The sequence below is a fragment of the Notothenia rossii genome, assembly GCF_949606895.1.
Source record: "Notothenia rossii genome assembly, chromosome: 11".
Lineage (NCBI taxonomy): Eukaryota > Metazoa > Chordata > Actinopteri > Perciformes > Nototheniidae > Notothenia > Notothenia rossii.
In genome coordinates, this window is record NC_136910.1 from 20,173,811 (window position 1) to 20,199,339 (window position 25,529).

Genomic DNA, 25,529 nt, shown 5'->3' on the forward strand with positions numbered 1-25,529 from the left:
CTGTAAGCGCCCCTCCGTTGGCTGCTCACTGAGCTTCATCAGAACAATTTGTGCTGTTAAGAGTTTGCTGTATAGCATTTTTGTGAATAGGAACACTCACACAACCATATCTTGTTTTCACATTAGGTGTCCTCCCCACAAACAACTTGTGCTTTCAGCTCAGTGATGAATACAAAACCTTGAAGAGAACTCTCTGAAGTCACAGTGTTTTTCAATACCTTTGGCATAGATAGTCCTTTGTGCAGTACGTTTTTGCCTCTCCTGCCTCATCTGTGAAAAATACTAAATGTTTCATAATTATGAAATCATTCTGAAAATACACCTTAAAGTAAGTCACTTTTATAACAGCAAGTGATTTGGAGTTTAATCCTCATTAAGTAAAAATCACACCATCTAATATAATAATTAAAACTGATAATAATAATAATAATAATAATGGCCGCATTGTCTTTTGGCTCCTCTCCAACTTTGCCCTTTTTCGTATTTTGTTTGTGTATATTTATTTTTTGCCGTTTGCTTTTAACATGGTTCGCAACATGCAAGCCGACCACACCAACTCTGCTATACAATAGCAGTGATGAACTTCTTCACATCAGAAACTTTGTGGTCAATAACCCACGACAGACAATGGAGATTTGCCATGGCTGCCTCCTGCCGTCCTACCTGAGAGACGCAAGAAGAAGACAAAGCGGGGGTCCCGTGCCGGGCTGCTGGTCACACTGAGGAAACGAGAAAACCGACCCCCTCTTCCGAGTATTCTTCTGGCTAATGTTCAATCCATTGAAAATAAACTAGATGAACTCTGAAGTCGGATTGCTTTTCAACGGGACATTAAGAACTGTAACGTGTTAATTCTCACTGAGACTTGGCTCAACCCCGCTATCCCGGAATCCGCCATTGTTCCTGACGGATTCACTATTTTTTGCCAGGACCGGACAGTTAACTCTGGGAAAAGTAAAGGTGGCGGTGTGTGTGTAATGACTAATAACAACTGGTGCACAGATGTGAAGGTTATTTCTTCTGACTGTTCCGCTCATTTAGAGTACTTTATGATCACATGCCGTGCTTTTCACCTGCCGAGATAATTCACATCTGTTGTGATTACAGCAGTGTATATTCCACCGCTCGCCGACAACAACACGGCACTCGATCAGCTGTTTGGGATTATCGACAAGACCGAGACTTCACGGCCAGATTTCCAACACATCAGCTCCACGACGCGCGGGGGAAACATTCTGAACCATGTTTATTCTCCTTTTCGACATGGATATAAGGCTCTCCCTCTCCCTCGCCCTCCCTTCGGCAAATCAGACCACATCTCGCTGCTGCTGCTGCCTGCTTACAGGGAGAAACTTAAACGGGACAGACCGGTAACAAGGACAGTACAGCGATGGAGTGAGGAGTCAGATTCAGCTCGGCAGGATTGCTTTGAATCTACGGATTGGAGTGTGTTTGAGGACACATGGATATGGTCATCTGCTACATTGGGAAATGCATCGATGACGTGGTACCTAAGGTTTCTGTCCGAACATTCCCAAATCAAAAGCCCTGGATAAACAGCAAGGTGCGTACCAAGCTGAAAGGGCACACTATCTCACACAGAGCTGGAGATTCAGGAATTCTAGGTATGAACTCCGGAGAGCTATCAGTAGTGCAAAGAGATAGTACAAAGACAAGGTGGAATCTGACTTCAAAGGCTGTAACACCCGGAACATGTGGAACAATGACAGACTACAAAGGAGCAGCGGGGGGTGCTGCGGGAGTGTCTGCGTGCACATCTCTCCCAGATCAGTTTTTTTGCTCGCTTTGAGAGCAGCCAGGCTGGGGGTGCAGAGAAGGATCAGGAGCCCTGCCCTTTTGTTTTAAACAGGGCAGATGTATGTAAATCCTTTAGAAGGCTCCTGGACCTGATGGCATCCCTGGCCGTGTTCTCAGGGTGTGTGCAGTTCAGCTGGCAGAGGTGTTCACAGACATCTTCAACAGGTCCCTGCTGCAGTCTGTAGTCCCCACATGTTTGAAACACTCCACCATCGTTCCTGTCCCCAAAAAGACAAAGATCACCAGCCTCAACGACTACCGCCCAGTAGCATTCACCTGCTTCATAATGAAGTGCTTTGCGCGGTTAGTCAAATCATTCATCACCTCCTCCCTCCCTGACTCTCTGGACCCCCTGCAGTTTGCCTGCAGAGCAAACAGGTCCACAAACGACGCCATAGTCCTCACCATCCACACTGCCCTCTCACACCTGGACCAGAGGAACACATATGTGAGAATGCTGTTCATTGATTACAGTTCAGCATTCAATATCATTGTGCCCTCCAAGCTGTTCATCAAGCTCAGAGACCTCGGGCTCAACAGCGCCCTCTGTGACTGGATCCTGAACTTCCTGACGGGCAGACCCCAGGCAGTGCGGGTGGGAAACATCACATCCTCCACCCTGATCCTCAACACCGGAGCCCCTCAAGGCTGCGTGCTCAGCCCTCTCCTCTACTCCCTGTTCACTCACGACTGCATGGGCACACACAGCTCCAACACCATCGTGAAGTTTGCTGACGACACGACCGTCATCGGCCAGATCACAGACGGCAACGAGACAGCGTACCTGGTCGAAAACCTGACATCTTGGTGCCAGGATAACAACCTCCATCTCAACGTCAGCAAAACCAAGGAGCTGATTGTGGATTACAGGAAGCAGCAGAAAGAGGGTCACGCCCCCATCACCATCAATGGGACCACGGTGGAGAGAGTCAGCAGCTTCAGGTTCCTCGGTGTCCACATCACTGAGGACCAGACATGGACTCATCACTGAGGACCTGACTCATCACTAAGGACCTGACATGGACTCATCACTGAGGACCTGACATGGACTCTTCACACCACCACCATCACCAAGAAAGCTTGACAGCGGATCTGCTTCCTCCGCAGGCTGAGGAGGTTCAATATGGACTCCAGGATACTCTGCAACTTCTACAGGTGCACCATAAAGAGCATCCTGACCTTATACAGGTGCACCATAGAGAGTATCCTGACCTTCTACAGGTGCACCATAGAGAGTATCCTGACCTTCTACAGGTGCACTATAGAGAGCATCCTGACTGGCTACATCATGGCCTGGTACGCCAGCTGCACCGCCCTCGATCGTAAGTCTTTACAGAGAGACGGAGCTGCCATCCATGGAGTACTGCCATCAATGGAGGACCTTTACTCCCAGCAGCTCAGGAAGAAATCCCTCTGGATTATAAAAGACCCCCATCACCCCAGCATACTTGCCAACCCTCCCAATTTTCGCGGGAGACTCCCGATTTCATAGCCCTCTCCCGGTTACCTCCCAGGGTCATATTTCTCCCGCATTTCTCCCGATTTCTGACAAAATCAGATTTTATCAGGACTGTTTCTACTCTGACTTTAATACAGCTACACCATTGTTTGGTTCCCATGGTAGCGCGTCTCTTTAGTAGCGCGCACAACTGAAAGTCTGAGAGGGTGAGGAAGATAGTCACAGAAAACAGAACAACAATCGACAACTCTGCTCACTCCTTTCCTGTAAAATACAGGTCCAGCGCACACATATGCTCAAGGATGGTGCTACAGGCCGCAAGGCAGTGCACTTACAGTACAACTACAATAAGCATGTTATTGTTAATTTAACAGCTCCGGCGATCCACTAGCATCCCCCCAACATCTGTTAAACACTTGAACTGTTGAAACTGTTGAAACAACATCCATAACATTCATCTGCTACTTAGTAATTATTTATCTATTTCTCTAATATATCATTCCAATAACTTGCATATAGACTCTTATTGCACTATTTCACTTTTTTAAACTATTTTTCTTTTTGTATTTACTATTTACTTGCAATATATTTTTCTGTTTATCGGTAATATTTTGTTGCACTGTTGGGGAAGCCTGTGACCTAAGATTTTCATCGGCATAAATACACTGTAGTAATGCCAGCGTGGGGGAGGCCTTTTTTGGGCTTTATTAGGCCTTTTAGTCTGCGCTCGAATGGAGATTATGTTAATCCTGAAGGGGAATGGAACCTCACAGTGAACAAAATTATTACCCAGCTCTCAGTCTCTCTCTCTCTCATGTGGATACTCAGGGTCCTTTGGGTTTTTTTATTTACACTTTAAATAAAATTAATAATAATAATAATAAATTACCAGGTAACACATTTGCTTTTATCTCCTAAATGTACTGTTTACTGTGCTTTGTTTGTTTTACCGTCAGAGTGCTGCAGTGTCGTAAGTGAATAAACGAGACTATAGATCCATATTTTTGATAAGGGAGATGTCTTATTTTAACATTGGTTTTGTACGGTGGCCGACAGGGGTAGATACGTTACAACGGTTACTAAACGCTGCAAATACAAAATGCTGCAAAACAAAAAATGCTGCAAGAAGCTCAAAGCAGAAAGGAAATGTGGACACTAAAAAGCCAACTTTCAGTGTCAATGGAAACGTACCTATAATGTAAGTTTAATTGGCTCATTTTAACAATGTGGTCGTCCTCCATGAAAAGTCCTACCGATATTACTACAGATCTGCTGTTAGCTAGCTAGCTAATTTAGCTGACCTTGTGTTTTGGCATATTTGTGTTTTTATATTGATGCGTTTATTCTAATGTTAGAGTTTTAGGTCATTTTAGCGCGTTTGTACGGGTCTGCCACCGTAGGGGGGGGGTTAATAAATCATGGGTCGTGGGGTCCCCCAAGTGTCAAACTTTTTTTCCCCTGCATTCTGATGAATTTCTATGCAAAATGTGATGGTGAAGATGTCTGTATTTATGTAACGGAAAAACTGAATTCCGGCACCAGATGACAATGAAAATGATAAAAAGGTTAATGGTTAGTGGTATATAATACATATATATATATATATATATAAGACATTCTTATTTTTATCGATTTTTTAAAATTTATTGTAACACACATTTACGCACTATTTATTCTTCCCTTCATCTTTTGTGTCTTTTCTTTTGTGTGTTGATAAAGCACCTAGTCACATCAAGGACACATTAACGCCTTTAATTCATTTTGACCCTTGGCTCCTCCGCTCCCTTCACTGGCTTCTGGTAACTGCTAGAATCCACTTCAAGACAATGGTACTTGCGTACCATGCTGCGAATGGATCTGGCCCTTCCTACATCCAGGACATGGTTAAACCATACACCCCAGCACGTGCACTCCGCTCTGCATCAGCCAAACGGCTCGCTGCACCCGCACTGCGAGGGGAACCCAAGTTCCCATCAGCAAAAACGCGTGGGTTTGCTATCCTGGCTCCAAAATGGTGGAATTAGCCCCCCATTGAAATCAGGACAGCAGATAGCTTGCACATCTTCCGACGCAGACTGAAAACTCATCTCTTTCGACTCCACTTCGATCGATAGAATTACTAACAAAACACTATATACTAATAAAGGACTGGCTTATCTATAGCCAGTTTAGTAGCACTTGAAATGTTTTAGCTCTATGAAATCTGATGTACTTATATGATTATGTTTTCTTCAAGTTTGCATCTTGTTGGTCGAACGCACTTATTGTAAGTCGCTTTGGATAAAAGCGTCAGCTAAATGTAATGTAATGACACTGCACATAATAACTTGTGCGTTTCAGCGATATTTCTGCTTATGTTCAAAACACATTCATAACATATCCCACATATCTAGTTCTTTAAGAGGTTCGGAAGTAAAGCTGTATTATTTACTTAGTATAAAGTTGTAGTATTATTGGGGGGGAAAACTTCGGTATTTTATGAGAATAAAGTTACAATATAAAAAATAAAAAAATCAATCTGCCTGTCAACTCTGCATTAGGCTTTTATTATATAAAAATACCCCGCAAAAACGTTTGTTCCATCTTTAAATATGATTTGATGCTTTTTGCAGATCCATTTTGCTCTCACGAAAGAAACAAATCCATATTGACTCATTTTATCTTCTGTTTGTCATATTCTGATTAATCTCAATATAATGGAACAGGAAAAGGTTAGGTGGTCATCCGTCAATCATTGCTGTTTGAGACGACGCAGCCATGACAACACTACCTGATTCAGGCCCAATCCCAAACCACTCCCTCGACCCTACCCCTCCGTGACGGAGTGAACTCCGTCTGTAGCCACACTCGCAGCTCAACGAGGCTCCCTCCTGTTAGATGGAGGGAGTAAATACAGCAGCAAGCTTTGGGACGGCCTCCCCTCTCTCCGGCAGAAACAGGAAATGCCGTAACTGTATGTAACAACGGTTTCAAATCAGTATCTCTAAGACAAAAAGTTTAAATGAATGACTCAAATAAAACTCCAAACATCTTTCATTGTGATTCAAAGCTCTTTTAGTTTTAAACCTGATGTTTATAAGTTTCTTAGTTTTTGCAATGGTCTGTAAATATACACAACTTTATAATAAAATGCACACATTTACCTTTTTCTAGACTAAACACAGGTATGATCCTAATTTCAAAACATGAGGTTATCATGAGGTTGTTAACATCGCAATTTATCAGTGGATGTTTGCTGGAACCACTTGTAAACAGCGTGTTTCCTGACGGACACACACAGCGTGACTCCGGTCAGGTAGAGACCGGTCTCAAGTCAGCACCGCTGCAGACTCGCTGTTTGAGGGCTTGATAGCCCACTCCCCCTCCACACTGCTTCACACTCGTTGCTTTGGAACAGCCCTCAATATGGGGGACCCTCCGCGTGAACGCGCAAACAGATGGGTAGGGTGTAGGGGTAGGGTGTAGGAGGCGGTTTGGGAATGGGCCTCAGTTTCCTTTCATTTCTTCCAGAGATAAATATGTCACAGTGTAATGCGATGATATTATCACTGGTATGTCCACATTATGCTTGAAAATGTTTCATGGACACAGGTTGACACATCAGAAATGCATCCAAGTTGGCGTTATGGTGATACAAATTGAAATAAAGTGTGAGGAAAATGTTTGAAGTGTCAATAGATTCTGAAATTCTCTCTCAGGGACTCTGATGGGTCACATACAAGTATAAATTGTACATATATATATATATATATATATATATATATATTTCTAAATAATATAAGTAGTCGTCCACTACAAAGGTGCCCTTGACCCGTGCATTGGTTGCACAACACTGCTATCCCAATGGTGTGAAGTAGCTGCAGGAGGCTAAACTTCACCATGTGCTGTAGTGTGCATGTGTGATTTGGTGTGAATTTCCACCAAATAAAGAGAACCAACTACAAAGAACTAAATTAGGAGTTACGTATTATGTTCTTTGTTACACATAATAGTAATCTAAGTATATTTGGGTTTTGGACTTATATTTTAGGCTTGAGGATAATAGGTCTCTGTTGCTCCTATCCTAGCCAGAACACTCTTGAGGATTCCAAAGTTGATTAAATAAATGTGGTTTGGCAAAAAGTACAAGCTAAAGTCTAACGTCATCATGCTAACATTCTCAATGCCATACTAGTGTTGAGCATACTATTTCCCAAGTCACCAACTTAGTTTAGCATGTTAGCATGCTAACATTTACTTTTAAGAAGTAAACAGCAAAGCAAAGTGGAAGCTAAACAGAAGTGCTACGTGACGTAACCAATGCAGATAACAGATAAAGCGGCGCAAGCTAGCAGTGGACTCCTGAAAAAACTAGCATAGACCAGCTTAAGATGGTTGCTGGTTTTAGCTGGATTTAGCTGGTGTTACAACCTAGTCTCACGGCATTTCGTGTTATAGTCACAACATTTAATCTATTGATTCGTGTTCACCAACACAATTTTACCCTTTTTTTCGTGACACACAGAACGATTTTAAAAGCAATGTATTTCTGTTTGTAGTATGTTTCGTGCCTGCAGCACGTCTTTTTGTACATTCGGGTCTTGGAAGACCGGAAGCTGTGGGGTTTATAAAAAAATGTTCTTACTCAATATCAAGCCACGATTATTATTTTTATTTTAAATCATATAATGTCTGACTTTTTTTGTCTTCTGTGAGGAAAAGAAATGGGGCTCAGAGCCTCAGAATACTGAAATCTGTATTTTTTTTAATCTTTTTTTCCTTCTAATTTGTTATCCTTTTCTAAATAACACACTGTTATTTACTCACCACCAATAACACACAATTGTCCTTGTTTTTATTCATTTGTTTAATTCCATAATCTTTGGCTTTTTTGGCGTCCATCAGGAACTGAATTTCAAAATAAAAATAACCGGAAACAGACGTAGGCCTATAAGGGACATTTCGAGCATCATTGCGATACATAGCCACTGAACTGATTACCCAAGATCCTCAGCTATGGTTTAAGCTCGCTGATTGGATATTTTAGCCGCAATGCATGTAGGGATATGGTGTTAAGTGAGTTTTATACACTACCCATAATCCCCAGCTATCGTTTAGGACTACTGTCCCCGTGATTAATCTTCAAGCTCTGGGATTGGATGTTTGAGTGGCAGTGCGCCAAGGTTACGCCGAGCGTCAAACAGCTGTCTGAAATGGAACGAAACCACGGCAGACTATTCAAAACTGGAATCGAACGCCCCCCCAGAACTACACATGCTGGCTATTGTGTTTCGCAAAATGTTCTATGGGACGTCTCTACTGAACTTTTTCGTTTTTCCCACAATTACAAGTTGCCAGTATTAAACACATTGGTGTTATCAAATGTAAAACATATAATTAATAAATGGGTGAAAATCGCTTGTGTCCATAATGCGCAGCATTAATATATACCCACATGACAGCTCATTGTTACTTTTTAATTCTACTCCACTACAATTCAGAGGTTAACCTGGTATTTTTACTCAACTACATTTATTTGAGTTACTTTGCAGATTCTGATTAATGATGTGAAATATAAACGACCCTTAAATCAGACTTTAGTCACACTTGAGTACAATTCTGGGAAGGTGATTGTCAAGTGCCAACAATCAGGAGAGATATTTGATAGTTGGTGCTTGAGAAGACTAAACATTTATCTGCAATTTACATGAATGGAAACGAGTAATAAAGTATATTCATTACTCGTTATTCTCTACTAATAGTTAATTAAAGACTGTATAATGGCTATTTTGCACATCCCTTTCAAGATTTCCTAAGGTTTATTGACATATCATATACACAACTATAGTGTAGTTATGCAATGAATGAAAAACTTGGGTCGCAGCTGAGGTTCCTCAACAGTGCATTACAAGACATCTATCAATATGTGTGTTTACCTCCACCAGTAAACTGTCATATTCTGCACATTCCTTATACTATCTACATACATAAGAGAATAATTCATATATATAATATCAGTTAAAATAAGTGCTTCAACTAGGCTTGGGCGGTATGACGGTATTACGGTATACCAGGGTATTTCGAAATACCGTCGGTATGATTTTCAATACCGTGACGTCACAGACTGTGCGCCAAATCACAGATCCGTTTCATTCTATTACACTGACACGGAGTTTTGACAGGGACGACATTGGTTGTAATGCACAGCACGCGCCAGCAGAGGGCAGGGGAGGGCAGTCTGTCTTTCCCGCTCTCAGAACTCAGCACAGAGCTGAGCTTGGCAAGATGGCGGCAGCATTTGCCGGCCCCGAATTCGGACAACTAGTAAAAAAGAAAAATGCCTCTGCGCCTGTTTGGGAGTATTTTGGGTTTACTCGTCGCCAGTGACTTCATCCAGCACAACGAGAGACAGAGGCACTTCTTTGGGAATGTTTAAGACGGGGTGAGTGAGTGTTGACATTTTTTAATCCTATGCAACTGGTTGATGGTTTTGTAGTCGAGGTCGGACGGTTTTAAAAACGAAAGCATTTACGTGCTAAACATTCACGCGAGTTATCCAATGAATCAAATGGAAATAAGGTTTTTAACACATGCACGGAATAATATTTCCAAACTAGTTAGTGAATATAGCAAACTTTATTCAATAAGTCAAGTATTTACTCCCGGAAAATCTTTATGTATGATGATATATTGTTAACTTAGCTCACAATGGAAAAAACGTCGGACATCTACAAATGCGTCCTGTATCCGATCTCAAAATGTGCCATTTGCACAATGTGTCATGTATGCAGCCCTTGTTTTGCACTTGCGCGCACGTCGCGGCACTTTGCGAGCGTCTACCGGCTCGGGCTGCATTTTACACCGAACATATAATATACCGTTCGAAACATCTATTTGCCGCCGAACGCCACCTCACTCAAGTCGACCCAAGTCATACCGTCAGTGGCGGCTGGTGGAAAATATTTTTGGTGGGGCTGTTGATATAGTGAGTAAAAAAAAATGTTGGGGGAGAAATGACCCCTTAAATTGGGACTGATACCGTCATATACCGTATACCACGGTATGATGTCAGCAAGGTATGACGGTATGAAAAAAATGATACCGCCCATGCCTAGCTTCAACATAGTTAACATTGCAGGAAAGCAATATATTAGACGTTAAGCACTTTGGCAGGCTTAATATTTATCTTTTGATACCCCCAAAGCTTTTTTCTTATTAAGATAAGACCTTAATCTAAAGTATTATTTAATGTTTAAATAAAGGTATATTCGTTTTTCTGTTTTGAACCTCCTCCTATTAATATCTTTGTACATCCTCCACTAAAAAGTTTTATTGTAGAGATCACTTATAGTATCTTCTTGATTTTTTATATTTCTATCATTGACCTTCTACTTTCCCCCTAAGAAAGTATGTACTCTTAATCTTTTTTTCATCGAATATAACACGTAAAAACAATAATTCAATAACGTGCTTTAACCACTAGGCCAGGGGTGGCCAACCAGTCAGAGGTTAAGAGCCACATTTTTTCTATGTTACTGCAAAGAGCCACATCAAACACACAGTCACTGATACCACTTGTTTCAGTTTTTTGTTTTCTGGAGACAAGATTTCAACCACGTCACTGATGCATTTTTGTGGCATTGGGATATATATTTTTTAAATCCTCTGGAGCAGATAGAGGAGCTGTGGATTATGGCGCGGGGCTCTGTTGGCGCCCTTCCAAGACAATGGTAGGGGAAACACTGAATAGTGTTTAATCAACGATAGATTTCCCCCCCCTCAAAGGTGATTGTTTCTCTGCATCCAGGCATTATTGTGATTGGCTCTTGGTCCACATCAAAATTAGACGCGCTGTCATCCTCTCATACTGACACCTGACACCACACATACACACGTAGGGACAGCCGGGACGAAAGTAACACAGGACGAAAGTAACGGAGCGATTTTATCCGAGCCCAAACAACTTTGACCGGCCAAATTACGTCAGAATGGTCAGCATTCAATACTTAACAGACCTACTAAATATCAGGTTTAACTGTCAGGAGTAGTGTTGTCACAATACCAACATTTTGGTTTCGATACCGATACCAAGTCAAGAATTACGATTCCGATTATTTTTCGATATTTTCTTTAAAAAAGGGAAACAGTCTTAAATGTAATTAGTGTGCTTTATTTCACACCAGAACCATAACCATAACAATGAGAACAATAAATAAAATATATGACAAGAATTCATATGAAATAAAATTAATACATTTCTTACAGACAGGCCTCGTGGTGTCCGTATAGGCTTGCCCTCACTTTCAGAGATATAGCTCAAATACATCAAAATTTCGCTTCTGGGGTCTTTTTTGTCAACAAGCCGAGGCGCAGCGGCAGTTGCACTCCCACTTGCAGCCCTGCTTCTCGTTTTCTCATTACGGCCCGTCCACACTACAGCTTCAAAAAAAGCTTGCCGGCGTGCGTGTCTGAAGCTCGACCAACAACCAATCACATGAATCTCCCGCCCCTGACACACAAGCAGCGGTTTGATTGGCTAGAGCTTGTACTGGCATATGATTTGATTGGCTGACGCTTCCACCGAAAGCTTCAGAAGCTTCAAAAGTTGAACATTGCTCAACTTTTGCAGCCTGAAACGCCAGGAAAGCTCCGCTCTGCTACCCACAATTCAGTTCGGCGAAAAGCGAGGCAACGTGACGTCATCCCATTCAAAGTGAATGGGCAGACGCGTTGGAAACCGTTTTTGAAGCTGTCGAAGCTGTAGTGTGGACGGGCCGTTATGCTCTGGCAGCTAGCGCGTGCACGAGAGAGGGGAGGCACTTGAGCGTGCTTGAAAGGGGCGGGACTGCAGGCACGGCTGCAGTGCAGGGATTGGAAGCAGAGCGATGAACACACACGGCTCTTATTAAAACGGCGCATTCTCACCGGAGTACTTTCCCCTGTCATTCTTAAAGTACAGATACGAATGAAACGGAGGAATCGTAACGTTTTTAACGGCAGGGTATCGCGGTATACCTTTCAAGTATCGGTACACCGTGCAACACTAGTCAGGAGTCAGTATCTCTCCCCCAAACTCACACATATACAACTCGATGTGAACTGAAGAGCTGCATGAAACTAGGCAAAGAGCCACATGCGGCTCGAGAGCCGCGGGTTGGCCACCCCTGCACTAGGCGGTGCACACAAGGGACACACAGCCATAATAACTTTGTATTATTAGTGTAGGACACTTATGTATGTACAACATCTGAAGATGTGTAGTTTTATTCATGTTTTCACATAATTTTAAAGCATATTGCTATATTATTTCAGACTAAGTATTTACATTCTTATATTCAAAGAAAATCAGTAATATCTTTAAAAAGTCCTTTTATATCAACTGTGCACCGTTATGGTTTAAATATAACCTATCTACTAATTAGATCAAATGTAAAAGTCAGCCGAATTAGTGTTGATACTGCAAGGAGACGTATTTTGTGAAGAGAAATTGAAGATGTTGTTTAATTGTTGATATATTTATGATCCACGTCACGTATTCAATTTCGGCTGCATTACTTCCAGTTTTTCCAAAGGTCTTCTCATCAGGGCTCTATAAATAAAGAACTACGGCAGATCTGTAATATGTAATGCAGCCGAACCGTGTATTACAATGTCGTTATGTGATGACTTTCAAAGAGAAAAGCAAAAACACTCGGAATAAAGAAAAAAGGTTTTTCGGATTTGATATGGCATGAACACCATTTCCCTACATGCATTGCGGCTAAAAAATCCAATCAGCGAGCTTAAACCATAGCTGAGGATCTTGGGTAATCAGTTCAGTGGCTGTGTATCGCAATTATGCTACGTCTGTTTCCGGTTATCTTTATTTTGAAATTCAGTTCCTGACGGACGCCAAAAAAGCCAGAGATTATAGAATTAAACAAATAAATAAAAACAAGCATAACAGTGTGTTATTTAGAAAATAATAACAAATTAGAAGGAACAAAAGATTTAAAAAATACCATCTTTTTGATTCCAATTACAATAATCTTTTTGTTATAATTGTAAAACACATCTTAACATCCATCAGCAATCAATGAAACAAATCATCCAACACAAAATAGAAGAAATCTGGACCTATTCTATTTATTTTTATACAACAGCATCTATATGGACTGCTCATTGATGTCATCAAGAGCCATTGAGTCTACCTTTTGCAGTCGGCCCCTCAGAATGTTTATAATTTCTTTGTCTCTTAACATAATATTTTGTTTTTTATTGTTGATATTGTTTTGTTCTTTATTGTTGTTGTGAGAATCACTTTGCAATTGTGTAAGCGCTATGTAAATAGTTATACTAATATTATTGTTGTTACTATCATTACAATTATTAATAATGTTTTCTTTGTTTTCTTTATTCATCGCTCCAGAAAGCATCATGCCAGCCCACATCAAACACCGGATCAAGAAGTAGTGAATCTTCAGGCAGAAAAGATGAAAACACCTGTTCAAAGTTCCAGTTTCCTGTACATGGAACCATGCCTGTACTCTGTTCCACATGTCTTCAGTCAGTTCTGGACCCTATTATGACTCGGACTAGTTCTACCAAGGCTTATTAGAGGTATGAGTGATAGGAGAGGAGTGGAGTTATCTTTGTATTTAGGCTGCAAGTCGACAAAGGAGATCAAATGCTGATGCTAATAATGATCCGATTAATTATATATTGAATAGCGAGTCCTGATTCGATTCTTCTATTTCCCAGAGAATACAGCTGCCTATGTATACCTATGTTCAGATAGTTTCACTTTCACATATCTGGCCCGTAGCAGTGAACGATCAGTAAGTGAAGACAAGGTTTTTACCAAATAAAAAATAGATATTTCACTCTAAATAACAGATATTGACCTCATGGTTTGACTAGCTGAAAAGTAAGATTCATCCTCTGTGTACTATAAATATCTGTATAAAATGTCATGACAAAGCATGATTTTGTTGTTGGTATAAGTGGAGAAAGGACTAACTGCAATCCCTGGAGCACTGGTGCAAGAATGGCTAAAGACTATATTAATTTCACCCTGCTGAAAACCGATTTCTTTGTAAAACATAGCACCAACAGTGGCGTTTTCTCCTGGAGGCCAAGGGAAGCCAGGCTTCCCCTGTTTTTTCGGATTGTAGTTATAATTTTAATAAATAAATAAAAACACTTCGTTTAGTTTCGGAAATTCTTTGTTGTGTGTTGCTGCCGGCCCGTCTCTCCCCCATTCTCATTGAGTATTTTACAAAGAGTGAAACAGCGCCCCTCTAGATGTTATGGTGAAACAGTAGATTGCACTCTCTGTTGCGAGAGGAGGCCAGCCGAAATTTGCTTCCCTTGGTGAAAAAAAATGGAGGGATTGACCAATCAGATGAGGTTCACGTCATGCCCCTACCAACCTGTGATTGGTCGGGGCCATGCCAAGGGAAGCCAGAGGCGGCTGGCTTCCCTTGCCTCGCAATCCAATCAAATCGCATCAATTTAGTGGTGCAGTGACGCGTCCCAAAAAGCGGAAGTAAGCTGCGCTCGGTTTCCCTCGACAAAATAGCAATGGGATTTCTCCATAGGATTTTGGAAAATAGCTCGAAAAAAGGTCAGTGGAAAACGAACCTGTTAGGTAAATGCACGTTTTGTTCAGTCGGATAATATCCACATGTCTACCCTACTTTTATAATTTTCGAATCATAAATCTAATCGATAGAAGATAGATAACGTCACTGCACCATTCTCACCGCCGTTAGAAAGTAGCGAGCAACTGAAGCAAGTGCAATTATGGAGGGTGGAGATTCGGAGTATTTAATCGAAAATAATTGTACTAAACTTCCGCTGCAGCAGCAACAACAAATACAATCTGATGACAGGCCAATGCCCAAACTGGAGCTGTGTACAGCGAGGAACAAAAGAGCGAACCGGACGTAAAACGTTAAAGGTCTCCTGATTTAGTTTGTGAATGAATGCTTATTAGAGTTTCGGCTGGAGAGTGCGTGCGGACCTGTCGGTCAGACAACAGGCATCAGTAAGTCCTGCATCTGTATGATACAAATGTGTGTAAAATGATACCGGGCGCTGTAATCACTCATCTGGTTACGTTATTACATTGTCTTGTCTTCGGTGCATCAACACTCTTTCTTCTCGCACTTCACAGTGAATTATCCACAGCAGTCCTACTTTACACATGTTGTTTTTATTCTGTGTCTCCTGCTAGTTTGTATGCTCATGCTAATTTCTGTATAAACAATTGTGTAAACAGGATTTGCCCAAGGGGAAGCCGAGTAAAGGGGGGGAAGGGGGTGAAGTCTAATTAAATCTGACTTTAAATCCATTGTTTTTCTGTTTTTCTGGCAGGAGATGACAATGAAGACTTACTGGTGGTGTTGTATCTGACACCGTAGAACCACTCGGGACAGGGTCGTGACACCATCTGGCCCGCGCTGCTTCGGGGCCAGCAGGTGCCGATGCCATCGATGGAGGTGTCACAGGAGGGCCCCGGGCCTGAAGTGTGAGGACAGAAATGTAAAGACACAAACACGCATTCCTAACATGGCTCGGGACTACATACAGCCCATGGTGGAATCCTGACAATGCTCCAATGATCTTGGCAATAAATCCTGGAGCTGATTAAGCCGTTTGTGTGCACACATTTTAATGATTACTCCTGAGCGTGGTCTCCTGCTGAAAGTCGCCAAATCTATTTCAAGCCCTGTTCAGCTCTTTGATGTAAGTACTTATAATACGAGTTTGGATCAAACTTGTTTCCCTCGTGGGGTAGAACACAACAATTGTGCTTTGTACTGTAGTAACTGCGTAGGTAATCAGTTTCACACACTCACCGCTCCACTGGCTTGTGGCGTTGCTCAAGGTCTGGTTCCAGGAGGCGGCCAGCGACTGTACTGCAACCCAAGATGGAAGAAGAGAATCATCAATAACCTCAATCTCTGTTTGCATACTGAAAGGAGGGCTATGAAAGTCTCATTAGATTCAGCTTAACAGCTACAAAAGGGTGAGCATTAAAGGGCAACGGTAAACACTGGTGACAGACCTTTCCCTGGGCAATATCAAGGCGGTAGCAGCATATATGTATGAAGACATGCCCCTGGGGGGAAGGCTATTAATTCTGCAATAACTCAAGAGGACTTAAATAAAAAAGATCCGGAAATAAGGATTGTTATTGGGGGCAAAGTTGACGCCTCAGTCTCATGCTTTCACATTATTTTGCAAAAGCATGTTTTCACACCTGCTTGTGGTGAGAAATAAATCAAAAGCAACATTTACATTTTAGAAACACCCCCACAAGCAAAACCACAACATCGGTTTGCTTGCATGCCTAAAAGGACATGTTTTATGTTTTTTTGACAAAGAATAATTATTACTGAATTACTTTTCTCCAACTGATTGTGATTTTGCTTGTTATTTAAGCCAAGCAATTATGTCTACATTAATAAAGTTGTTATTCTTTTAACAATGACCTTTAAAAGGAGAATTTGCAAAAGAAATAAGACGTTTATGACCAGTGTTGGGTAATAAATGCCATTACATTAAAATTCCGTTTCAATAGTCCCAGTCAGGATACTTTCACAGTTTTATATTTGACTTGTTGGCCGTCTTAATGGGAGTTTTATATCTAGTAACTATGACTCAGCCCGTGAAAATGGTTTAATTATATCTTCTATAGTTTGGAGGAGCTTTCGTCACTGAGAAAATAGCTCTTGGCTTACGCTTAATTTTCAAATATTTTGGACTTTACCAGAAGGACGTTTTTTTTGTTTTAATACTTTTCTTTTTTTTTACACTCAATTCCAGTGCCAATCGACACCGAAGCTTGTTTTTCCTTTCATCTACAAATGTGCTCAATGTAGAGTTTAATAAAGACCTTTGTCTAAATGAAACAGATCCTAAAGATTGATAGTCTCCTTATTTAAATCAGGAAATACCTGATCAAGGAAGATGTTATCAAGCCAAGGACAGAGGGTGTCGTATTGTCATACTGATATTCTGTACAAACTGTGAAGTCCACTGAGACAAATGTAACATTTGTGATATTGGGCAATACATAAACATTGATTGATTGATTGATTGATTGATTGATTGATCAAGCGGCAGAATTGGATTCTATTTCAGTGCCAGCTTATGATACTTAATTACAACTGTAACAACTGACTCCAAGAGAAACTATTCAACTACTATAGGTATTTAAATCATCTTTTGAGTCATTTCATAAATCAAAAATGGCAAACTGTGGTTGAAGCTTCTCCAATGAGAGGGTTTTCTGTATTTTTAATATTGTAAACTAAATATTTAGGGGTTATTGAACTGAAAACAAAGCTATGAACGCAGACATTTGGTCTGTGTTGGATACTTCTCACTTTAACAGAGACATTAAAAGGACAGAAGATTGGCACCTAGCTGCATCATGACACAGCAATGTGACAGCATAATACCAACATTGTGAGTATGAAACTAGGAGGCAAATAAAAACAGGAAGATCATTACTGGATTTGCATATCTCTCTGGGTGTTTACTGTGGTTCAGTGTTACAACTCATACTGTACTGTACTACTGAATATTATAAAATACATGTTGTCAATAAACATAAGGAGAGTTGGCATTTAGTGGTCGTATAACTGAAGAGACTGAAAATCTATCGAAGCACCAGCAGTGCCAGTAGAGCAACTTGAAACACGCACGGTGTAACTGCCGGCCGTTTTAAAAGCTTGTAACAGTTGCTGTCGTCGTAAACATCGACTTACATGAGACATTCCCGGACAGCATGAGCAGGGCTTCACATGTCAGATTCTCCAAAGAGCCTGAAGGCAGCAGGCTCATGATAGCACACACCTGCAGAGATACAACACACATCAATGAGTCACAAAATCCACAACATCATGTCAAATACAGCTATAGCCTCTTAAACATACAATATGTACATTTCGACTGCTAGGGCTGCCTAAAAAATAACTAAAGACGGAGTTTGTCTCGTGAGGAATCGTGGGTTTATGCGATTTGTTGTCTTCACCATCATCGATCGACATCATCACAGTCAGATTCCCCCAGTGTTCATTGCTCAGGAGGTTTTTACCGGGAGCCGAATTGTCCGCAGATGTCTCCTCTCCAAAACAAACGGACCCACTGATTAAAAGCGGTAAAAAAACCTGAGTAAAGCAGTTTTACATAACAAATCAGCGTTTTTCCAACACCGCTCGACAGAACACAGATGTCCCGGAGAGGCTGGGACATGACTGGCCACGAATGTTTGCTCAGCTTGTTTCTCTGAATACGTGAGATCCAAATGTTGAGGATGATTTCACTGGGAGACAAATTATCCACAGAAGAATCTCCTTTTAACAAAACAAGTAGACCAATTGATGAAAAAATGTAAAAACACAGAATAAAGGAGATACACGTCTTTCTCCAATCAGGTTCCTTGCATTGCTTGTGATGGATAAGGTGAACAAACTAGAAGTAACACAGAATAAAGAATTTTGAAATTAAAATTCGGTCTTTCTCAATATGGTTTCTATAATCACATCGTTTCGCTAATAACCTGAGATTTCAAATATTGAGAATGATTTTACTGGAAGCCGAATTATCCACAGAAATCGCCTATTTTCCAAAAAAAATAGCCCAGGTAAGTAAAGCAGTAAAACCATAGAATAAAGCAATCTGACATTAAAATTCAGTCCTTTTGAAGTGTGGTTCCTTTATTCACATTGGTTTTCTCAATAAGTTAGACATACGTCTTAAGGACGATTTTGTTGGAAGCCTAATTATCCACAGTCACATTTTTTACAAATAAATGGATCAGGTGAAAAAAGTGTTAAAATCCGAAATTTAAGCAATTTGCCCTTGAAATGTGTCTTTTTTCAATGTGTTTCCTTTAAAAACATTGTCTCTCTTACAACCTGAGATCCAAATGTTGAAGACGATTTAAATAGAAGCCGAATGATCCACAGAGCTCACTTATTTTACAAAAAACATTGACCAGGTGAAAAAACCAGTAAAAACAGCAAATAAAGCAATGTGCCGTTAAAATTCAGTCTTTCCCCAATGAGGTTTGTTTGCTCAGCTTGCGTCTCTGTTAAATAAAGATCGAAACGCCCCATGACTAAAACCTTCATCCTAGATGTAAAAATAATTTGTAAAATATGTGGCTTGAAATGTAAAAGTTAAATTACAACAAACAAAACTCTTAACACATACACAAGAGGGATGCACTGCCGTTAGAGGCAACCATACAGTATGTACCGTTATCTTGATTCAAATGACCTATTTATCTAGGTCTGATGGAAAACATTTTGGATACTGTAAACACACAAATCATCTAAATATAAAACATGGTTGTTTTAAGTCATTTTCCTGAAGAAAAGTTGCATATACTTGTATTCCCTCATGTGCAACCAATGAAGACGGCTGAATCCAGTTGAAGGTCTCTGTGCCCTTGAGCAGAGGATGCATGCATTAACAACCCCTCACCGCTTAATTTTGAGCACTTTGTAGTGTGTAATCTCAACACTCTTTCATGTTTACAGATACAAATATTTAATAAAACGTAGGCTCAGAAGTTCCTTACTTTGCCTTCTTCTGCTAAATAAAAAATATTTCAGTTTGGTTGCAGTCGGCCTACTTATCGTGTGTGCAGAGAGGGAAAAACATTTAAATAATGCACATAATTATAAAACTACAGTACAGGGGAGGGTTCATGTGAATGTATCTGCTGCGTCTCCAGTGTGTTTGTGCTTGTTCCCTGCACAATAACAATGTAAGCAAATCCTACATTTACACACCAGAGATGAATAACCTCTATTTGCCGGTATTTTAGAGGACAGCACAACGGATCCATTTTTCATCCAAACTTTGACCTTCACTTGATTTCTCGTGACTGCTCTGAGAAAAAGTAAAAACATCCCTTGAATGTGTGCATTGTACTGCGTGGAAACCCTGATCGCTGCTGGCAGCTTCTGTCGGTGCCACTTCATAAGAGACAAAAAACACCACAAAAGGCTGAAACATTTCATTTCTTTAGTTTTCCTGGGCTTCTCGACAGTAGATGACCCCCATCTGGGTTACATGTCGGTGCAGCTGTCCTTGAGTACGGGCTTGTTCCCTGCGGACGGCTACTATTACCCATATACTGTAGCCAACGTTTCTTTCCCTCTTTAAATAAAACATTCCGCCTCAATAATGCAGCATCGGAAACGGTAAACATAAAGATGGAACATAAAGAAGAAGTCTAAATAATGGAAATTCCTGACTTTTTTTTGTGTTGTTATTAAAAGTATCGCTCTGGAGTGTAAAAAAGAAAAAGGCATTCATAGCTCATGGCCACGGCAGCATGAAATGTGAAATACCAGCAGCGGGGTCTGGTCGCATTGAGCAGAAAGCTACACTGGCCCAGATTGTAAAGAGGAGCTCCTGATGGCTCGCTGCGTCTGTTACATGCTCAGTGAGTCCTGCGCAGGTATCAGGGCACACTGACACACTGTGCTGCGGTTATTAAAGCTCAGCAGCTGATCGACAGGCAGGATGTAAACGAGGATCACACAAACTAATATTCAATCAGCGGCCGGTATTTTCTGCGTTTGAAGAACACGCACATCATGGAAAAATGAATAAAACCATGATGAAGGAATTTAAATTACATAAATCATGGCTTCAAAATGATCATGAGGTTGAATGGAGTATTGTCAACAGAAAAAGCCAAATGTAACCATATAATAAATAGTTAAATAGTAATAGTTTGATATACTGTGCTAAAGTATTATCATTAATAATGCATCATGAAATTACTTTTTGAATCATTTTGCTACTAGATCAAGAAAGACTAGGCTTTTCAAAGGGGCCTTTTTTTGCTCATTTTCAGGTTCGTATCAGTATGTAGTGTCTCTACTTTAAAGAGTCCTCTCCTGCTGATGTTCAGGTGTATATCAGTATGTAGTGCCTCTACTGGGACATGTCTCCATGCTTTAATGTTCAAAAAGCTCTTTATGTTTCTCATACTGCCTGTGCTGCAGCACCTCTTTTCACCCTCTGTCTGAAACCAGAGCCAAGTCTGTTCTGATTGGTTAGCTGGCAGCCTAGTCAACCAATTAGAGATGTCTCGCCCCTTAGGCTATCACGTACAATGTGTTGGGGCGCTTACCAATTGAATTGGTAGTGTTCCATAGTGATGTCACTATGTTACATAAGTAAACTAAGGAGTCTAATGGAGGCGTTTCAGGCAGGGGGGGGGGGGGAGGAGTTGGAGAGGAAACAAAGGGATATAGCCTTTGCAGACCATTTACAGTACATGCACAAAGACCTGTATAACCAAGGGTGCACATAACTTTTTTTGCCCTGGTTCTCAAAGGAGCACCTGGAGATGTTGCTTGGTGCGCATCCTTGAAATGAAATAAACCAGAACTTTTGAGGGGTACTTGACTTTATGAACGGGGAGGTGCTCTGCGTGAGCACACAGCAGGGTTACTGTGCAGAGCGCATAAAGCAGACCCTTCACGCGATAGCGAGGGGTAGAGCGAGGGATCGCAGATGCCGTCGTGCTCGTGGACGGATTCAAAAAATTAAACCAAAATAGCTCGCAAATTATACTTTGGCGGCCGTTAATATACCTGGGCGGCCCGCCCAAGTAAAGTCTATGTGTCGGAAACCCTGCTATCTTACCAGTTCTTATGCAACTCGCAAATATCTCTCTTTCTCTCTTCTCTCTTTTCTATCTCTCTCTTCTCTCTTTTCTCTCTCTCTCTCTCTCTCTCTCTCTCAATGTTGGTGCGCAAATGCGCCTTTTTTCAAATGATCCGGTGCTCTTTTTTGGCGGGGGGTGCGCATGCGCACCTGCGCACCAGTTATGTGCAGCCCTGTATATAACACACTACTGGACAGAGTAAACCCATAAAAGCATAATAGGGCCTCTTTGAATATTTTGTTTCGTGAAAGAGATACATGCAGGTCATGCAACGTAATCGTATTATGTAGATCAAGCAAGACTATTTTTCCAATGATTTTTGCCACTATTAAAGTGTGGTTTCTTGGAAAGATTCAAACCACTAAAAGTGTATTTAGTAATTGATTACACTTTCAATTGCTATTAAAACATTGCCAAAGCTTTTAATATTTACTTGATCCAAAGGTTTCTCGTTCATTAATCGAGAAATCTTTCCCCGCTCAAACCCTACTTTCTGGTTTAACAGTTTAGCTTAGAGCCGTGGAAATTAAATTCCGCGGTCTTTGGCTTTTGCAACTTTATGAAAGGACCGGTGCAGTGAAACCAGCCACAGGCAAGCTTCCCAAACCTCATGATTATACTGGAAAAGAGTCAAGAAAGCACGATCCATGGTTAGTGGAAGATTAATGCATGGTGGTCAGAAACCAATGCATAATGTGCTTTGAGCAATTGCAGATTCATTGAAAGTTAAATGTATTGATGTGAGGATGCAAAGTGAGTTTTTTATTGTGGTTGAGTGTGACATTTCCATCCATTCAGATATTTGTCTCAGTGTGTGTGAGCCACATGAGTGTGTGGCTCATTATTACATTTAAGTCAACAATCAAGACATGACTTTATTCCGCAATATGCTTTTTCTTCTATAAACAAATTAACATCAACTTGTTTGGAAAAAAATCTAAATATATTATGTCTATAATCATTGCTGTTCCTTGACATTTTGCATTCTGGAGGAGACATCCACGTGCCCATCCCGAGGGGAGTATACCTTTCATTATAATATTCAATTAGAATCAGTAGATTTAGATGATATCTTATTATTTCAGATCTACATTCACGTCTATGTATATAAAGTACTCCCTGTTCCCTGGTTTCAATATCTTATGGGTGTATGGGTGTTTAATAGAACACAAGCCAGTTAAATATATTGCTGTATGATTAATGTATGATCAGGTTGAAGTGTTGATGCATTATTGGTAATATGACACTTATTAAATCACGGTTAATGATTTACTAATGGTTTTAATTATATTTTTGTCAATTATTTTCTTTATTTTACAGTTTACAGAGCTCATTTCAAATCAGTGAAGCAGTTTGGATATGTCTGCGTCTGTTTTCTATGACATCCATCGTGTCAAGAGTGGTTCCTCTGTGAAAGGCCATGAAAACAAATGCAATGCTTTGAAACACCAAAGAACAAAGCAGAACTTAAATAATAAAAAGGATGATCTGAGGAAAAATCTTGAAACAAGTGGATTTGCATTGAAAGCAGGTTGAAATATTCACACCAGACTGTCAGACAATGCTTCGATAAGAGGGAGATAAAACGATGAGTCATGTTTTGAAGTTGATCATATGTTTTGGATGCAAAAAAGATGCAACTCAAGTGCAGAACGTTGCACTGATAATTGGCAACAGCTGCAGGTAGATGGAAAAAAGGCCTCATCATTAAGACACCACGCACTGGACCTCTTCCATTCATGTCACAATAGACAATAACCTGCATTTCGATCAACGCATCGAATCCCAGAAAGACTAAACCGAGAGCCCCCTTAGCTAAAATGAAGTCTAATTTAACACATATGCTGTATTTAAACTCAAGTTTTATTCAACACATCCTGCTGTATCTAAAAAAAAAAAAGGCTAATTTCACTGATACTGCTGTCCAGTTGCCGTTTTGTTCGCCATCTCCAACAAAAACAAACCTTGCGTCCCACGCACTGTCCGCAGAATATCTGGATTCCCACACCCAGTCTAAAACAGACATAGAGCTCTGATTCGAGCGTCACTTATCTCACGCACAATATCAAATGATTCTCATCACATCCGTAACAAAGACAAGGCAACTAATTGATACCATATTAAATGAATATAACCGGCAGATGTATCAATATTTCTTTATTTTTATTCTATGTATTAACTCATGTTTAGCACCTGTTAACTTTTTGCAGCTGTGACACAGTCACTTCCCAAACTGGGATGAGTAAAGTATATCTAAACTTATCTCAGACGGGGAATAATTAGTCATATTATAATTGAATTAAATATTTGATCACTTTTTTGGTGTCTTCTAAAGCTTAGGGCGCTGGTGTGCATGACAAGAAAATGAAGAAATCACTAATTGAAATCTAATTACATCTGATTTGATACATTTCTGGCTTTACCCTGACATAAACCTTGGACTTTGAGAAACCACAGTCGACATGTTTCTGTCACGATCTGTCTGTGTTGTGTTTTGTCTTGTCTTTTTCTGTGTTTGGTTTCATGTTTTATTTGGAAAAGTCTTCACCCCCTGTCTTGCCTGTCGCTTTCTGTCTGTTTTCCCTCCTACCTGATTACCCGATTGTGTTCACCTGGTGCTCCTGTGTTTTCTCCTCCCTCCTCACCTGTGTCTTGTTTGTGTGATTACTCTTGTGTGTATTTAAGTTCTGGTTATTTGTATGTCATTGTTGGTTCATTGTTAGTCTATGACTGTGTTCACGGGGTAGTGTTCTGTTTGTTCTAGTTTAGCCTTGAAATAAAGGTATTATCTATGAAATCTACATTTGGGTCCTGCCTGCTTCACTCACCCTGACAGAATGAACCAACCCGAAATGGACCCAGCAGATGATCCATTTGAGGTGGAATTCAGTAATTTTACCTTTTTTTTGGTTTGCTGCTTTGATTGTTGGAAGGGAGCGTCCAGTGTTCGGCAGAAGAGGGCCGCTCTGGTAGAGGTGCACCGGTTGGCAACAGAGAAACCATGTTTAGTGAAGTTTTTACCTGGCTGGATTATGGACATCCTCCAGACATGTGATTCCCGGCTTGCTAGCCCCCTGCCTCCCAATTCCCAACCTGACACCATACGTCTCTGCCGGGGTTCCTTCCAACCCTATGTCCTGTGCCGTTGGAGGTCCCGCCGACTACTCTCCTGCCGGGGGTCCTGCCAACCCTATGTCCTGTGCCGTTGGAGGTCCCGCCGACTACTCTACTGCCGGGGGTCCTGCCAACCCTATGTCCTGTGCCGTTGGAGGTCCCGCCGACTACTCTTCTGCCGGGGGTCCTGCCAACCCTGTGTCCTGTCCCGTTGGGGGTCCCGCCGACTGCTCTTCTGCCGGGGGTCCTGCCAACACCATATCCTCTCCTGTTGGGGGTCCCGCCGACACCTGCTCCGCCGGGTTTCCTGCCAACACCGTGTCCTGTCCTGTTTTGGGTCCCATCAACACCAGCCCTTGCTCCGTCGTGGGTCCCACTGACACCAGCCCAGGTTCCGTCCAGGGTCTCGTCTACGTCTGACCCGCCAGGGGTTCCACCAGCTCCTGCCCGTCCTTGTGCCCGGCCCCCTGA

The 25,529-nt window shown here is 41.2% G+C and overlaps 1 protein-coding gene and 1 long non-coding RNA gene across 4 annotated transcripts in view; one reads left to right on the plus strand and one right to left on the minus strand.

Moving 5' to 3' along the window:
* The window catches only part of LOC307024108, a 30,824-nt gene extending 14,590 nt beyond the window's left edge, over positions 1 to 16,234 (plus strand). For 2 of the 3 annotated variants that reach the window (XR_013803835.1, XR_013803836.1), the window contains exons 7-8: positions 13,665 to 13,855; positions 15,614 to 16,234. This is a non-coding gene — a long non-coding RNA (uncharacterized lncRNA). Of the gene's footprint in view, positions 1 to 9,091; positions 9,699 to 13,664; positions 13,856 to 15,613 lie in introns of those variants that run through there. The other variant, XR_013803837.1, reaches the window with a different exon arrangement.
* LOC307024102 (corticotropin-releasing factor receptor 1-like) overlaps positions 1 to 25,529 on the minus strand; it is a 113,161-nt gene that overhangs the window by 84,072 nt on the left and 3,560 nt on the right. Inside the window, exons 2-4 of the mRNA XM_079657928.1 lie at positions 18,016 to 18,103; positions 16,099 to 16,158; positions 15,635 to 15,760 (exon numbers count right to left, since the gene is read on the minus strand). Of these exons, the coding sequence (XP_079514054.1) occupies positions 15,635 to 15,760; positions 16,099 to 16,158; positions 18,016 to 18,103 (274 nt within the window). The remainder of the gene's footprint in view (positions 1 to 15,634; positions 15,761 to 16,098; positions 16,159 to 18,015; positions 18,104 to 25,529) is intronic.